This window comes from Thamnophis sirtalis, unplaced genomic scaffold, assembly GCF_051295495.1.
Source record: "Thamnophis sirtalis isolate CommonGarterSnake01/CBP01778 unplaced genomic scaffold, rThaSir2_p1.2 scaffold_8, whole genome shotgun sequence".
NCBI lineage: Eukaryota > Metazoa > Chordata > Lepidosauria > Squamata > Natricidae > Thamnophis > Thamnophis sirtalis.
The window spans coordinates 73,322,377-73,341,301 of NW_028261388.1; the positions used below are offsets into that span (position 1 = coordinate 73,322,377).

General features: G+C 41.5%; 1 protein-coding gene across 2 annotated transcripts in view; it reads left to right on the forward strand.

The window, feature by feature from the left end:
* SEMA5A (semaphorin 5A) overlaps nucleotides 1-18,925 on the forward strand; it is a 241,658-nt gene that overhangs the window by 211,199 nt on the left and 11,534 nt on the right. For both annotated transcript variants that reach the window (XM_087721907.1, XM_087721908.1), the window contains 3 exons: nucleotides 380-527; nucleotides 5,162-5,387; nucleotides 13,833-14,042. In XM_087721907.1, the coding sequence (XP_087578033.1) occupies nucleotides 380-527; nucleotides 5,162-5,387; nucleotides 13,833-14,042 (584 nt within the window). The remainder of the gene's footprint in view (nucleotides 1-379; nucleotides 528-5,161; nucleotides 5,388-13,832; nucleotides 14,043-18,925) is intronic.

Here is an 18,925-nt window from a genome sequence, read left to right on the forward strand (position 1 = left end):
ATCACTCCGTCAGAACATAAGCCTATCACAAACAGCTTGTGGCAATCTCTTGATCACACTTACTGAATGCTAGCACTATCCTGCAGGCTGCTGGAATAATGCTCCTAAGAGACTCTAAATAATTTTCAAAGGGGAAAAAAAGAAAGAAAAGAGAATATCTTTTGCGCAGGGAGACGACAGAAAATCTAAACAATGATAGGAATATGAAATCATGTTATTTTTGCATCCCAAGGCAAAAATCACCTGATCCAAGCTCAAAAGGGGATGATGTCTGTAATTTAATTTTCTTTCATTTCTAGACAAGCATATTGATAAATCATATTAATGCAACAGCACATTAAGGACCACATTAAATCTGACCTTGCTTTCCTTCTTACAGGTATTGCAATGAGCATTTGTTGTGTTCTCCTCATGTGTTCTGGACTGGCTGGGGTGTCTGGGAACGTTGCACAGCCCAGTGTGGAGGAGGCATTCAGGCTCGCCACCGAACTTGTGAAAATGGCCCAGATTGTCCGGGTTGCAGTGTTGTGAGTTTATATCTGCATTCTTTGTTTGCTTTTATATATGCAGGATTTTACCATAAATTTGTGAGTTGAGAAGGTGATGTATGACCCAGAAGAATTTAGAAATACACTGATTCATCACTACACAACAAATATTATCATTTTTAGAACTGTGCATAGCAATAGCAATAGCAGTTAGACTTATATACCGCTTCATAGGGTTTTCAGCCCTCTGTAAGCGGTTTACAGAGTTTGAGTTTGAGTTTTATTTCATTTGTATGCCGCCCTTTTCCCTAAGGGGACTCAGGGCGGCTCACAACTCAAAGAAGGGAAAGGGGGATACAGACAGTTTAACAACAACACAAAACAATACGTAGTTAAAAAGCGCAACAATCATACCATTCGAGATAGGGGCAGCGAATCTTTAGCCCCAGGCCTGTTGGAACAGCCAGGTTTTAAGGGCTATACGGAAGGCCTGGAGGGTGGTGAGGGTACGAATCTCCACGGGGAGTTCGTTCCAGAGGGTCGGAGCAGCCACAGAGAAGGCTCTCCTCCGGGTAGTCGCCAGTCGACACTGGCCGGCGGATGGAATTCGGAGGAGGCCTAGTCTGTGGGATCTAATTGGTCTAGTGGAGGTAATTGAGTCAGCATATTGCCCCCAACAATCCGGGTCCTCATTTTACCCACCTCGGAAGGATGGAAGGATGAGTCAACCCTGAGCCGGTGACATTTGAACAGCTGAACTGCTGAACTGCAGTCAGCTGAAGTAGCCTGCAGTGCTGCATTTAACCACTGCGCCACCTCGGCTCCTGTGCATGCTTCAGATATTACCTCCAAATGAGGCAGTGGAGCACATGGGTACATAAATACAGCACCTCAAAAAGTGGCTGCTTCATGTTTGCACACTGTAGGATGGAAGTTTGTGCAGCCTGATATTCTGTTGCCAGAGTCTTCTTCCTGCATAATGGTGGGAGGCTGCCCTGAAGCCAGCTGGGAATCCATTCCAGTGCCCGGTGAATGTTTTCATTGTTCCAGTATTTCAGAGTTAGCAATAGCAATAGCAGTTAGACTTATATACCGCTTCATAGGGCTTTCAGCCCTCTCTAAGCGGTTTACAGAGTCAGCATATTGCCCCCAACAATCCGGGTCCTCATTTACCCACCTCGGAAGGATGGAAGGCTGAGTCAACCTTGAGCCGGTGAGATTTGAACCGCCGAACTGCAGCTAACAGTCAGCTGAAGTGGCCTGCAGTACTGCACCCTAACCACTGCGCCACCTTAATTGTCTTTAATATTAATTCTATAGTTTTGCTGAATTCTGCTGCTGTGCTGGTCTGGACTATATTCTGATTTATGGATTTCTTCCTTACTGTTTAGTACTTTTAAGTGAGCAAAACCAGAAGTGTCCTAGATAAATGAAATCTATTTATATTCTGTCCACACAAACTCAGGTTAAGAGCATTCTCCATTTCACTTTACCTTTTCAGTGGCCTCTGTATTGTAGGCTTCCAGAGGAGGATTATTTTGATCTCCCTTAGTGAACCTTTAAATTTGAGCTGTAAATAAAAGGTCGGAGCCAGGCCTATCATAACATAACAGATCAAAGCAAGTTTTCTCTTGTGATTTTTTTTTTTAACTGAGGGTTTGGCATTAACCCAAGAGAACTCAACCATCACACATATTATGTAGGAGAAATGTGTTTCATTTTAGCTGCTGTAATTATGACTCAGTCATAAAGCCTGTTGGTGCTAACTGTATACGTAGAGTAAAAAATTAAATATTGTGAATTGAGCAACTAACCCGAGGACCTAAAATGAGGCTATTTAATGATGAACATTCTGCAGAGACCATTTTTAACTATACAAATACTTTATTGTTGTTGTACATATATACACAATTTACACATACAATGAAATTCACATAACACCCAGAGTCCGGACCCAACACACATAACAATCCCCAAATACCCCCCCCCCCCCACCAAAAAAATTCCCCGCCCCTAAACCACCCAAACATCCACACAACAGACCAATAGCTCTCCAATAGCTCATTGATGGTGGCCCTTTAGTTCATTGTTGAGTGCAATTATAGCTCTGGGATAAAAGCTATTCAGAAGACTTGTGATCCTAGTTTTAATTGTTCTGTATCTTCTGGAGCTGAGGTGGCGCAGTGGTTAAATGCAGCACTGCAGGCTACTGCTAGATCAGCAGTTCAGCAGTTCAAATCTCACCGGCTCAGGGTTGACTCAGCCTTCCATCCTGTCGAGGTGGGTAAAATGAGGACCCAGATTGTTGGGGGCAATATGCTGACTCTCTGTAAACCGCTTAGAGAGGGCTGAAAGCCCTATGAAGCGGTATATAAGTCTACTGCTATTGCTATATTCTGCCAGAAGGCAACAGTCTAAAAAGATTGTAAGCAGGATGGGAAGAGTCTCTGAGAATGTTATGCAATTTCCTCAAACAGCGAGATGCAAAGATGTCATCCAGGACTGGTAGCAGAAGCCCGGTGATATTCTGGGCAGTTTTAATGATTCTCTGTAGAGCGTTTTTGTCCGCTGCAGAGCTGCTTCCATACCATGCAAGAATGCCCTATGTCAGGACACTCTCAATAGCGCTGCGGTAATAAGACAGAAGTAGACGCTGAGATAGATTTATTTTCCTTAGCATTCTCAGGAAGTACAGCCTCTTCTGTGCCTTCTTCATAAGCATGTTAGCATTCATGAGAGGTCCTCCATTAGTTTAGAATCCAGAATCTACAACATCACATTTTTAATTAATCAGGGATAGCTATGGTCGGCATGCCCATACTATCTGTTTAAGGACTGAACTCCCTCTAGCCACTTTTTCTTGCTATGGTACTACTTGTGACATTTGCCATTCTTAACCCAGCCAGTGCAGCACAGAAATCAGAAAGAAGCTCTAAACATGTTATGACTTCACCAAGGCACAGAGGAAAGGCACAGTTAGGCGGGAGTTTCGTTTCACCAATGCATGAGAAAGCTTCATTGAAGAAAAGTACTTGGCCAAATTAGTTGTATCAAACCAGAGTGGGCTCTGAGGTGAAGCCAGAGGTGGGTTCCTACCAGTTTTCACCTATTCGGTAGAACCGGTTCGTCAAATCTACCGAACCGGTTAGAAGAGGTTCCACCAGTGGACCCGGAAAGCAGGCCACACCTACAGAAGAGGTTCCAAACCTTTTTTGAAACCCACCACTGGTCCTTGGATATGATTATTCTACACTATCATGCTCATATTTATAAAACTCAGTGCCTCTGTGAAAGGCAAGGATGACTACTGCGTTTGTGGTGCAATCAGAACATTGCGTGTGTTGAAGTTGTTTTAACGCAAACCAAAGATGCCTTTTAAAAAACAAGTTTACATCATATTCTTATGCATGCCAGTGCTGTGTGTGAGGTAATTTAAGGTGGTTCTGACAAGTGTCGTCGGCATCTTCACATCCGGTCACATGGGCGGCAAGCCACTCCCATCCGGTCACATGGGTGGCAAGCCACTCCCACAAAGGAGGCCACACCCACAGAGTAAGTTCGAACAATTTTTGAAACCCACCACTGGGTGGAGCTGAAAATAAATCAGGGGTTATGGCACTGGTATCTCATCATTATATCTATCGGGAAAACATATTAGGAAGATAAGTTTTTTGCCCATGGAATTTCTTGTGTTGGAGCTCTGTGCCATTTCAAACTGCTTTGCTGTTCCCTGACAATAATGGCCAGAAGAACTGGAATAAACAAAACAGGAGAACTGCTATTTCTAACATACATATGCTGTACGACTTTACTTTTGTGGTGATGGCTTGCCTCATACGTAGCTTTAACCGTTCAAATTCTAAATGTTTTGGGGCAAGATTATCCAAGAGAAGAGTCTTGATAATTTCCCTCCCTTTCAAATTCCCTTTTTGGAGCGATTTGCTTGTGATTTTCTAAAGCAATGTTTATACTACTATCAGTGGATTTTATTTTTAAAAAAACTGTGGGCACAATTTAAAATGCTCAGTTTAAATAAGCAAGTATATCCTTGGAATATAAGACCATAAAATTATATTTTATACAAAGTGTATTGCATTGTATAAAATTCTGTCATACACTGGATCCAGAGTTTTCGAGATAACCATTGTTATAAGCTTTGTTTATTGCCTACAGCAAATCTGTTGGTATCCAAATGATAATTTCTGCAGTTGTTAATGTTTTTTAAGCTTTCAGTTCAAGATAATTTGGTCCATGGAAGGCTGAATCTTGTGCAATCTTTCAACTTGCATATTCATCCTATTATAACGCTGTTATAATTTACAGTCTGTCACCAGACTGTAAGCTTTGACAAGATCTGATCTTAATTATCCAAATTATCGTGCAGTATCATACATTTATCACAGAGTATCGTAAACACTGGAGGTTTTTAAGAAGAGATCTGCCTGAGCAGGGTTGACTAGAACAGTGTTTCTCAACCTTGGCAACTTGAAGATGTCTGGACTTCAACTCCCAGAATTCCCCAGCCAGCATTCGCTGGCTGGGGAATTCTGGGAGTTGAAGTCCAGACATCTTCAAGTTGCCAAGGTTGAGAAACACTGGACTAGAAGACCTCCAAGGTCCCTTCCAACTCCGCTATTCCGTTAAATTCTGTTAAACTATGTCTTTTCTTATAGGAGTATCAGACTTGCAATACCAAACCTTGTCCAGAACTGAAGAAGACAACTCCCTGGACTCCATGGGCACCAGTGAATATCTCTGACAATGGTGGGCACTATGAACAACGCTTTCGATACACTTGTAAGGCACGCCTTCCTGATGCAAGCTTGCTAGATGTGGGGAGGCAACGGATTGAAATGCGCTATTGCTCAAAGGATGGTGCCACTGGATGCGCAACTGATGGTGAGCAATCATCCAGATAATCACTGTCAATCTTTTAAGCTTGTTATAATAGAAGGTCTCACGGACTTCAGGTAGAAACACTAACTGCTTATTATTACAGTAAATTAAGTGGGTTCCACCACAAAACCGCGAAGCCCTTATCCGCGCCGACATAAGTGCGGAGGGCAAATCCGCGCCGTTCGAAGCGCTAAGGAAAAACGCGACCCTACCGCGATGACATAATCGCGGAGGGCAAATCCGCGCATTCCGAAGCACTCAGCACCCTAAACCTAACCCTAAACCTAACCCTAAACCTAACCCTAAACCTAACCCTAAACCTAACCCTAAACCTAACCCTAAACCTAAACCTAAACCTAAACCTAAACCTAAACCTAAACCTAAACCTAAACCTAACCCTAACCCTAAACCTAACCCTAAAGCAAACCCCTAAACCTAATCCTAACCCTTACCTTAATTTAAATCGGCTTTCTGCCGCCGCGCTGTTTTAAAGCGCCCTTCTGTCGCCGCGCTGTTGTCGCGGCGGTGATGACACGCGGTGATGACGTCGCGGCTTTAGCGACGCGGTTTTATCACCGCTATTTTGATGAGCGCGGTTTTGTCATGCCACGAATTAAGTGATGGAGTATGAATTGCAGGGAGCTCTTTTATGGCTGAACCTAACGACATGCACCTGGAGATACATGGTTCATCAGGCAGCAGTACTTCTCCCCTCTGCCCAGGTTTCTTACTATCACTATCTACGACTGATGAACATATCTAACCTCTGCAGTGGGGCAAACATAGCCCACCTCGGTGTGGTCCCTATTATCTTTTCATTGTAGGGAGTCACGGAGATGACACTATTTAGAGACTGTTAGAACAACATGAGGAAAAGGACATGTTGAGTGAAACAGAGAAAGTGTTAGGAAGAGGCTCAGACTGCTCCTTCCCTTTCTCCCTGGGGTACAAGAAGAAGGAAAAGGGAAATGCACCAGGCTCATAAAACTGTTACAATAACCAATCTCAGGGAAATTCTAGTCATCTTGTGGTATCTGTTTCCTGATCTGGACAACTTCAAAGAGTTAGCAGCAATTGAAGTGAGTAATAACTGCTAACATCTGTAATAGTTTATTGCACTTCTACATAGTCTCATGTTGCCTGAGAACATATCCAGGAAATATGAACACAAGATACATCATTGTAAAAATTAACTGCTGCCACTCAGTTCTCCAGCAAAAAAAAAACAAAATTCTATCTATCCGTTTATCTATTTGTCAAATTTATATTCCATTCATCTTGTGGTGCAAGGCAACACTGAGTTGTATTTTTCCGTAGAAACATTTTTTAATGCATGAAGGTATATGTAATGTGCTTTGAAAGCGATATTAATGTTTTCTTTTTGCAAATCACCCTGCCCCTTTTAAAAAAAAATCTTCCTATTAGCTTGATTGATCATTGAAAGTATAATTAGAAAATATTTTTTTAGAATTAAAAGTTACACAAAGCTATTGCTTTTTTCTGACATCTTTTAAACTTTTAACATTCATCAGCATCTGATTCTTGATTCTAGAATTCTACAGTGCATAGTTACTGACATTCGATCAAATACTATTAATACTTATTTTACAGAACTATAATTCTGCAGTTCAAACCAGTATCATTTTGCCAGAAGATCACACTATTGAATTGTGTGTGATTTGCAGCATCTCATAAATTTTCCTTAGCAGAATTATTATTTTTTTGTCATACCTCACCTGGTGTCAGCGTTCCAAATACTATGCAGAATTAAATCAGAGTCGAAGGCAAAACTATGCTTAAAGTTCCAATTTAATAAGACAGGCATGTTGGCATCATGCTGTGGGATTCCAATTCTGGAAGTTACATCAGAATCCCACCCAGTTAAAAGTTCATGATCTTGTCCCCACACCCACAGTCCATCACATGGTCCAATCTTCTTCTTCCACGCTGGCGTCTACACCCAACTGCTTCCGGTCAGGTGTGAAAGTGCGGAGACAAAGGATGATCTTGACTTCTAGTAAAGAATGAAAATAATACATTTCACAATCCTACTCCTTCTATTCCCCCCTCCCATCGACGATACTAAAGAAACAGCATAATGAAATAAGAGAAAGTGTGGCAGGCCAAAATTCTAAAAGGAATATAAATGCAGGCCTAATACCTGGTATATATACAGTAGTTTTTGTTTTATCTGAGTAACAATTCATTGTAATTTATAATGAATTTCACCTTATCGATGTCCCAAAGGTGCTTTTTCAAAAGGCAACTGGACTTTCTTGTTTTTTCCTTGAAGGCATTTTACTTCTCATCCAAGAAGCTTCTTCAGTTCTAACTGAATGGTGAAGAATGGAAGGGCTTCTATTCCTTGCAGTCATCTAGTTGTTAGCCCTAGACACCTTATTTATACTTAAGAAGCTCCCTGGCCCATGATTTGCTAGAATTTGTATCTTAACCTCTAAAACTTTGACACTGTTATCTCATTTCTTCCCTGTCTTGGTCCAATTTCTCTAGCTTATATGTTGCTTTTATTTAGTGGGTGTTTGCCTAATGACAGTTTTGTTAAATCCAGAAGTCTCTGGATTTCTACGGGGAAAAGGCTCAATTTTTTGTTTTCTAGAAAGATAAATGAGCCAGATATTTATAGGATAGAAATAGTGGGTAGAGAGTTGTTGTTTGTTCTTTTCCTTATCATTTTCCCTGCATGCTGGGGGCTTGCTTCTTTTAATACTGCACTTCTCTAGCTCTTGCAGCAAAACTGCCCAGGTTCGCCTGGTGCACCAATTGCGACCCTACCTGGATCGGGAGGCCCTTCAGACAGTCACTCACGCCCTTGTGACCTCAAGACTGGATTATTGTAACGCGCTCTACATGGGGCTGCCCTTGAAGAGTGTTCAAAGACTTCAGTTAGTCCAGAATGCAGCCGCACGAGCGATTGTGGGTGCACCCAGATACACCCACGTCACACCTATCCTCTGCGAGCTGCACTGGCTACCCATTAGTCTCTGGACCCGCTTCAAGGTGCTGGTCGTTACCTATAAAGCCCTACATGGCATCGGACCTGGGTACCTGAGAGACCGCCTCCTGCCGATTACCTCCCTCAGACCGATTAGATCTCACAGGTTAGGTCTCCTCTGGATTCCATCTGCCAGCCAATGTCGGCTGGCGACTCCCCGGGGGAGAGCCTTCTCTGTTGCAGCTCCAGCCCTCTGGAATGATCTCCCCATGGAGATCCGGACCCTTACTACCCTCCCGGCCTTCCACAAAGCCACCAAGTCCTGGCTGCTCCAGCAGGCCGGGGGGCTTGTGAAATATCCAGCCCCACGGAAAATGTGAATGTTGCATATTTTTAAAGTGTTGTTTTGTCTATTTATCCCCCTCCCCTTGTCTATTGTGAGCCGCCCGGAGTCCTTCGGGAGTGGGTGGCATACAAGACAAATAAATAAAATAAAATAAATAAATAAATAAATAAACTATCAATACATAATATGACAAGCATGTTTGTTTATCACCCAACATCATAGAGTCTGACCAACATTAGTACCGTACTAAGAAGATGTGACTGGCCTGAGATTATCCAGTTGCGTTCTTGGCTAAGGAAAGACTAGAATCTGGATTTTTGCACTCCTAGTTCCGCACTTAACTAGAATACGTAAATGTGGAGTATTTGTGGTTTTTTTTCCTTGCAAATATCTCTTCTAAGACAATATTGCGAGCTATACAGAGCTTGTAGGTCTGCACATATTCTCCCCTTATTAGAGAGATTGCCAGGGAGGGCAGACCATTTTTATCTAGGCTTTCTCCTCCAGGACACTAACCCGGTTACCATGTATGCAGTGGCAAAGTTCTGTGGTGTTGCAATGTCCATAAGAAAAAAATTGGCTATAGAAGTATTGTACCATCTTGTACCAATTATCTGGACATACCTTTAACAATCTTTGGACCATTATGCTATTATCCACTTTTAATGTCAATACTATTTAATTATATTTTAATGTTAGTAATTTTTTAATATGATGTAAAAACTAATGTGTATTGCTGGTCTTTGACCATAATAAAGATTTTACTTACTTACTTCTAAGACAATGGCTGAGGCAGGGGGGTTAACACACATTGAACCTTCTGATTGATTTCTCACTATATGATTTTGCTCTTGTTGGAAGAAATGTCCTTCTGGGTTCGGCTCCAAGTGGGGAAAAAGACACTGGAGGCTGCTTGGAAAGATGGTTTTAATGGTGGACAGAACCACATGGCTTGAGTCCTGAACAGAAAAGGTGATCACATGCTTCAATGTTGGTAGAGAAGAGAAGGGAAGAGAGGAAGAGAAGATGAGTCCCTGGTTTTATGCCCTCTATGGCCTTTGATCTTGATCTTGTATTCTGATTGGTTGTCAGACTCCTATGGGCCCATGCAGGGGCAACTCTCTAGGCTGCGTTTTGAATCCAGGTTTGGTTGAGTTCTCAGATGCCATGTGGCGAGTTGGGTAAAGGGCCAATATTATCATGCCTTAATGCCATCACTCTGGAGCTGAAGTGGAGAACTCTTTATTATGTAAAGTGGACTAGCTCAGGCTTTAATGGCTCATTGACAAAGGGGGATGGGCAGGAAGCTGCAGGCAGCTATTTTGTCTTTTAAAACATGTTTCTTCCTTTTCACATCCAGAGAAATATTCTGCCTTTTCAATATTTCCTAGGATATTTCATTTTTCTGGGAAAGGGCTGGGTGATAACTTCCTACACTCTCTTGAATGTATTCTCACAATTACCCTGCCGTTGGAAGTAAAGTGAAAGTCGTTAGGTAATGTAGGATGTTATCACCCAGCCCTCTCCCAGAGAAATGAAATATCCTAGGAATTATTGAAAAGGCAGAATATTACGTTTCTCTGGATGTGAAAAGAAAGAAACATGTTTCAAAAAGACAAAGTGACTCTCCCTGTAGTTTCCTGCCTCCCCGCCCCTTTTTTTTAGTCAATGGGCCATTAAGAAGGCCAAGCCAGTCCCTTTACGTAATAAAAGAGTTCTCCCCTGGAGCTCCAGGAGGATGGAATCAAGGCATGCTGCTATAAGCCTTTTACCCAACTGACCACATGGCATCTGAGAACTCAACCAAGCCTGGATTCAAAACTCAGCCTAGAGAGTTGACCCTGCATGGGCCTATGTGAGTCTGACAACCAATCAGAATACATTTCTTGCACAGGAGCAGGAAACAGGGAAGTGGGACTGAACAGGTTATAAAAAGCCTAGCAAGCCCCTCCCTCAGCCCTTCTCTTCTTCTCCACCAACATTGAAGCATGTGATCACCTTTTCTGTTCAGGGCTCAAGCCATGTGGCCCTGTCCAACAATAAACCATCTTTCCAAGCAGCCTTCATGTCTCCAGTGTCTTTTTCCCCACTTGGAGCCGAACCCAGAAGGACATTTCTTCCAATAGTAAGTCCTAGCTAGATTCCAGCCACGTCTGCCATTCAACCAACTCAAATCCTGAAATTAACCAAATCTCTGGCATGTTTTTTTGTGTGTGTGTGCAATTGAAAACTGGCAGCTGAAACAAATAAGAGGTTCTTGATATCTGTGTACAGATCCCGCTTCTACCTCCCCTGTTGCCTTTCTTTTTCTGATTCTCTTCCAGTTTTATACAAGCCTAAATCTGAGAAATAAAACGTTACAGCTTGCCAGCAGCTCATTTGAAATTGCCAGCAGGACAGAGCCTTCTACCATCCCTCCTGCAGCAAGCATTTTGCAATTAAAACTTACTTTAACATGGCCTGCGTGCCCCGTTCTTTACATCTTGTAAAATAGTTCTTCTGCTCTGGTGCCATTGTGACCGTTTTAACATTCCTAATGCTGCGCCTAAACACAAGTTGTTGTAACTCGTCCATCTTTTCTCTTCCTCACTTTTGATTCTTGGTTCTGGGCCAGGAGACAACAATGGTAGCCTCCATCTGGCAGAATCTCAAGCACTTGAAGGCTTTTAATCATTGTCTCTATTGACTTTACGTTGCTTTAATTAAAAAGGACCTGGTAATTGCAACTCTTGCAATTATTGTTGTAAATTGAATAGTCTTGAGGATGAAGATAAAAAACAGAAAAGAGCTAGCGTCTAACTAAAAAACCGAGGCAAGAAATAGGATTAGGATTAGGATTTATTTCATTTATATGCCGCCCTTTCCCCCGAAGGGGACTCAGGGCGGCTCACAACTCAGTCAAGGGAAAGGAAGTACAAACAGGGGATAAAGACAAACAAACAATACACAATTTAAAAACACACAACAACCATACCATTCGAGAAGGGGGGGGCAGAAGCTCTTTAGCCCCAGGCCTGCCGGAATAGCCAGGTTTTGAGGGCTTTGCGGAAGGCCTGGAGGGTGGTGAGGGTTCGAATCTCCACGGGGAGTTCGTTCCAGAGGGTCGGAGCGGCCACAGAGAAGGCCCTCCTCCGGGTAGTCGCCAGTCGGCATTGGCCGGCGGATGGAATTCGGAGGAGGCCTAATCTGTGGGATCTAATCGGTCTGTTGGATTAAATATCAGATTTAAAGCTCGCTTTTCCCTTTCAGCAAGCTTTTCTGTATAAATACTACATTTGCCAAGTGAGGATCCACCTCAGAGGTGAATTGCGCCCGGTTCGGCTCAGTTCAGTCGAACGAGTAGTGGCAGTGGCAGGTAGTAAACTGGTTAGCAACCCACCACTGATCCACCTTGTGGAGTTATTGTAAGGATGATTGAGAAAGTGCTTTTCAACTGGTTTGGATGCTGTTCAGGTGCTAAGGACTTTAACTGCATATAGGGAAACTACAACGAATTGTGAGAATGCTTCTTCTGTTCAGATAGCTACCCAGCTTACAGTGCCCCATTCCAGAATACTTCTATTTCATTTCCCCATGCACTAGAACTAACATCCAGTATTCTATAATGGTTGGGCAAGTCCCATCTCCTGCCGACAGGGTTTCTCTCCCCCCTCCTCTTAATACGTTTCCACTTTGCCCTTTAATCTTGTTCTTAACATCTGCTACACATTGTTTTCAGGGTTGTAAACTCTGAATATAGAGGTTGCTATCAGATATCTTTCTTAAATTGATGAGGGATCCCTTCAATTGGAGGTCCCCAACTATTCTAGCAAGAGGAGATGCAGAATTCTTTGACAAAATAATAAGACTGCCATCCTACTTACTGGGAGTTAATGGGAACACTCCAGATTTTATCTAAACAGGCATACCTAGAATTTGGCCATAAAGTAATTTAAAGACTGAAAGGAGTGGTGGAAACAAGCTTTTGATGAAGTTTGGTTACTTGTTTCGAAGAGTAATGGATGAAAATGTCTCTACATGTGCAGTTTTCTTTGTAGCCATTTCATCTGGAAATTGGCATTGTTCATTTGTTTACTTCTTTACAAAGACTCAAAATTGATATGGCTGCCAAGAATTGTATTGCACTTCTGTCTCTTCCTTAAAAAAACCTTTGTGTTGTGATCAATTGAAATGCATTTGCAGTACAAACAAAAAATAAATGTGCTTCTAAACCACAGTTCACTTTTCATAAGTCAGGGATAAAAACATGTAGCAGAAAAGCAAACATCACAAATATCCGAGACTTAAAAGTCACAGCATTCATTGTAAATGCAAGTTATACATAATTCATCCTGGTCATTGAGTTCCTACAGGAAAATATATGCTACAACAAATACCCAGATTTGTTGTATATTGTATACCTGATGGAACGGAGTCATTTTGATAAAACAGAGGCTTTTAAATTTTACTTGTCTATTTTACTTTTTACTTAGCTCATTATGCTTTGAGAATAACCATTTTAACCTTTAACATTAACCCGTTTCAGTGCAATTAAATTAATATTATTAAAATATGTTTAAGAATTCACTCTTCTTCATGAGATTTCTTTATTTTATTTTTTTTGCTGCTTTTGCCAATTATTCTGAAGTCTTCCACATTTTAAACAGGGACACACATTTATTAGAAATTATATATTCAAGACAGATCTGTACAAGGAAGACCAACTGAAGTCTGTTTTAAAAACTGCTCTTATTTTCCAGCCAGTAGCCATTAGTCTGGCAGTATCAAACTTCATGATAAAGTTGGATCCAGTTAATAATAAAAAATATATATATATATTATGAGGTATAGCCAAACCTCAAAACGAGTTATAACCTTCAAAAGTGGAGTATCTACTTTGGTAAAGCCACTAAGGGCCTGATTAAATTGCTTTGGGAATTGGAATTTCATGGTTCATTGGCCAGTGCTATTTTTATACACACAGATTCCTATGAAGTATAACTGTCAAGTCTTTTATAACATATTATAATCCATATGACAGAGTACTTCAGAGTACTACTACTGTTAAAGTTACTCGGTCAGATGCAAATTGAATTAGAATTAGAACACATACATTTGCAGATGGTTGCCATGGTAAATACTTTTATTCTGTTTATATTTGTATTCTTAGGTGACCTTTTGCATTCTGGGCATCGTTCCACTCACACTATCAATGGTGCTTGGTCCCCTTGGTCTCCATGGTCTCAGTGTAGTCGTGACTGCAACAGAGGTATTCGGAACCGTAAACGAATTTGCAATAATCCTGAGCCAAAATATGGGGGATTGCCTTGTCTGGGACCTCCCCTGGAATACCAAGAATGCAATATCCTTCCATGCCCAGGTAAGTGGCCATAGAAATGTGAAAATCAAGAGTTATTTTCAAAGCATTCCACCTTGTGTAACCCAACAAGGAAGTGGTGGGAGACCAGGTGTGTTTACTTTGTATGTTAATGCCCTCTGCTTTATTTTATGCAATAGCTGCTGAATGTTTTTTAAAACATGCATTGTAAAGAAGTAATTTAGTTTTATTTCTTTAATTATACTCACTTCTGCATGAGAGTGGAACAACTATGCGGAATCAAATCAAGTTCCTCTTATTCCAGCATTTTTTTTAAAAAAAATTCTCATACTGGACAGCTAGATGCCAATAGGATGGTGCAAGCCCATCATTTTCCCTTAGACATTTTATTTAGAAACAGCCAATTACCTCCAATAGACCGATTAGATCCCACAGATTAGGCTTCCTCCGAATTCCATCCGCCGGCCAATGCCGACTGGCGACTACCCGGAGGAGAGCCTTCTCTGTGGCTGCTCTGACCTTCTGGAACGAGCTCCCCGTGGAGATTCGAACCCTCACCACCCTCTAGGCCTTCCGCAAAGCCCTTAAAACCTGGCTGTTCCGACAGGCCTGGGGCTAAAGAGTTTTGCCCCCGTTCTCGAATGGTATGGTTGTTGTGTGTTTTTAAATTGTGTATCGTTATGTCTCGTCTTTTTTATCCCCCTGTCTGTACCCCCTTCCCTGATTGAATTGTGAGCCGCCCTGAGTCCCCTTTGGGGAAAAGGGCGGCATATAAATGTAATCAATCAATCAATCAATCAATCCTGTTCCCAACATGGAGACAATATTGAGTCCTCTAGACCAATAATGCTTGATAAACCTTTCCCTATTAATTATAAACCATTCCAATCCCTCAATTTATCCTATTTCCACTTTTAAAGCTACCCACATTAGTGGCTTATATTATCTTGTAGAAGTGGGTTTTTTCCTATCTTCCAGAGCATCATTGGATGACTCATAGTTCTAGTGGTTCTAGAAAGAGACTAAGTGATTGTCCAGTCTCTTAAAAATCACTGGAGGTTTTTAAGAAGAGACTGGACAAGCCACTGGTCTGAAATGGTATAAGTCTTCTGCTTGAGCAAGGGGTTGGAATAGAAGACCTCCAAGGTCCTCTGTTCTGATTGATTGAATTCTATAATCTCTTTGATTGCCCTCTTCTGTTTTTTTTTTCAGCTTTATTAAATACTTTTCCAAGTGTAGCAATCAGAGCTAAAATAAATATATTATAGTGTTTATTAGAATTTGGATTAGAATTTAGCATTTTTATTTTCAGCCCCCTCCTAATGATCCCTAGAGTGAAATTTTCCCTTTTTAAATGGCTTTTTCATACTTTTACATGGTGCTGTCATTGTGATCACTTTCCTAGTTGGTTACAAACAGTGCAATATAAATATGAAATTAATGGGTTTTTTTGCTCCATTGAAGAAACATTACACTTAAACTTAAGTTGGATTGCACTTACCATTTGGGTGACCATTTATTTAATTTAAAAGAACTTTCTGAAACTCTTCAGTATTATTTTTAGTTTTTAGTGACTTCAATAGTATGGTAACATCTGGCCAACTCACGGATTACCCCAAGTCAATATTGAAAAGCGCTGGCCCACAATATAGAACCTGAGCGACCTCCTTTCCTCGGTTCCACCACAAAACCGCGTTCGACTAAAGTGCGCTCGATGAAACCACGTAGCTGACATCATCACAGGGCGACAACAGCACGGAGACAGAAGCACGCTGTAAACGCTAAACCTAAAATTAACTCCTAAACCTAAACTAACCCCCCTAAACCTAATCCTAAACCTAACCCTAACCCTAACCCTTAACCTAACCCTAACCCTTAACCTAACCCTAAAGCTAACGCTAACCCTTAACCTAACCCTAAAGCTAACGCTAACCCTTAACCTAACCCTAAAGCTAACCCTAAAGCTAACCCTTACCTTAACTTGAATCGGCTTGTTTTCAAAGCGCTATTTAAAGCACCCTTCTTTCTCCGCGCTCACTGTTGTCGCCCTGTTGATGACGTCAGCGACGCGGTTTAATCGGGCCCGCTTTAGTCGAGTGCGGTTTTGTCGTGCCATGCTTTCCTCCCCTGAAAAAAATGCAATTTATTCCATTTTTTAAAAAAAAGCTAAGTTATAGGTTATCACATGCAAAAAAAGCTAAAGGAATCCCTACTTATTTTATTCCACTAGTTGTTGTTGATTATAGGCTGGTGCTCATCTCCATTTCAAGGCCATTGAGCTATTTCTGCAGTCATGTGGGCAGCATGATGTGACAGAGTGCTGTTACTTTCCCACCAAAGTGATGCCTGTTTATATTCTTGAATGTGCATGCTTTCAAACTGCTAGTTTGGCAGCAGCTGGGGTGAGGACAGGAGCTCACCCATTCATGTGGCACTTGGGTGTTGAACCCGTACTGCCAGCTTCTTAACTGCTGAGCCACTGCACCACCCCTTATCCCATGGGTATTGATTTTATTCAAAAACTTTTGATAAGAAACTTTGTCAAACACTTTTCAGATATCCAGATGTGGCTGCGAAGTAAGTGTGTTTGGTCTGGTAGCAGGCAGTAGATTTGAGGGATCAAAGCAGTAATCTCAAACCAACATAAATCCCCAAAAGGAGTTTATTAATGTTAATAAACTTACAGAAAACAAAGAAAAGCTATACCAGATTATATACTATATCTCTTTAATTGGTCATGAGACACAGTTTGACAGCAAATGGATAATTTGGAGCCAGCTGATAGCCCCTATAGCACCCTATTGGAGGGTAAGGTCTACACTGGCATATTCTATTACTTGTCAGCATTCCAAATACCATGTAGAATTAAATCAGAGTTGAAGGCAAAACTATGATTAAAGTTCCAATTTAATAAAGCAGGCATGTTGACACATAGCTGTGGGGATCCCAACTCTGGAAGTTACATCAGAATCCCACCCAGTTAAAAGGTCATGATCTTGTCCCCACACCCACAATCTATCACATGGTCCAATTTCCTTCTACCACGCTGGCGTCCATGCCCAGCTTCTTCCGGTCAGGTGTACTGGTATGGAGACAAAGGATGACCTTGGCTTCTAGCAAAGAATGAAAAACAATACATTCCAAAATCCTACCCCTGTCTATTCCCCGCTCCCATCAACTATACTAATGAAACAGTATAATGAAATAAGAGAAAGTGTGGCAGGGCAAAATTCTAAAAGGAATATAAATGCAGGCCTGACACTACTATTTTATAAAACCTCTTTTGCAAGAAAGCCACAAAAAGGAAAGGAAAAATAGAGAAAAGGTCATGAAAACAAGAAAACAACTTCCCACCCTCATCATGATATAAACAGTTTCATTATCTCCTTATCTTTTTTTTAATTAACAAATATAAAACTCTTGATCCCATAAATCAACTCTTAATTATAGGCACACCAATAAGCAACATGCTTTCCAATCCAAGAGTCAGCAAAACGTTCTTAGTCAGATATTATCCAGCACCTGTTGGGAATGCCTTTGAAGGACAGGAGGAAAAGCCACTACTAACAGACGGAAAAAACCAAGAAACCAATTTGACAAAAATGGCTCAGACAAGCCTAAAAAGATAAAAGTGTAGGAGGGGGAACTGCACATTCAGACTTGCAAAATTTTGTTACTATAGCTGCAATATAAGTAGTCTTGGTTTATATGCCATTGGCATCCCCATCTTGTCTACTTTGTAGGACTGATATTCTCCCCAAAGGAGAAGTTTAAAATCTATGTCAATTTTTGTTTGTTTTCTGTACTCGCATCCTGATTTCATTTCAGTTCAAGTGTAGCCTGTCTCTCAAATCTGAATCCTCCACCTGACATTTCTATCTCATCCATACATTGAGACCTCTGACCTCTACATGTCTAACTAGCCTCGTGCATGGATCTAGTGGGTTCCTGCCAGTTCTAACCTCTTCTATAGAAGAGGTTCCACAAATCTACAGTGCCATTTAGAACCGGTTCCAGCTCCCTCCCTCTCGCCTGTCTGCACATCATCAAGAAGAAGAGCGAGAGGAGGAATTCTGGGAGTTGAAGTCCACAAGTCTTAAAGCTGTCAAGTTTGAACATCCCTGGGGTTTTTTTTCTAAAGGGTTAGGGGTGCAAGGGTCTTGTAACTTGACAGCTTTAAGACTTGCGTGCTTCAAATGCCATAGTTTCTGAGCCAACATTTTGGTTGCTAAGCAAGAGCGTTATTAAGTGAATTTCACCACATTTTACAAGTTGGCCATGCCCACCCAGTCACATGGCTGGCAAGCTACTCCCACCTGGTCACACGGCCAGCAAGCCACTCCCACCCAGTCACATGGCCAGCAAGCCACTCCCACAAAGAAGGCTACACCTACAGAAGAGGTTCTAAAAAATTTTGAAACTCACCACTGATCTAGTGGAATTTCTAAAAATGCTACTTTGGCAGTCCTGGACTTGAATTTGTTATCTGCTTCCCAATGGTATCAAAATGCCCATAAATTCTTCCTTTTCTCCAACAATATTTAGTAGCTTGTCTTGATGGCATATGACATTTATAACCTTCACACCAGATAGGTTACTCTGAGGTTGACATTTGTCTTTGTATCTAATCATCAAATCATTTATAAAGACGTAACCTCCACTTGCCCCAGAGGAATATCTTTGGAATGAGAGGATAGGGGTGTCAGCGTTCCAAGTATCATGTAGAATTAAATCAGAGTCCAAGGCAAAACGATCCTTAAAGTTCCAATTTAATAAATCAGACATCTTAGCACATCTGTGTAATCCCAATTCTGGATGTTACATCAGATTCCCACCCAGTTGAAAGTTCATGATCTTGTCCCCACACCTACAAATCCATCACGTGGTCAAATCTTCTTCTTCCACGCTCGCAACTACACCCAGCT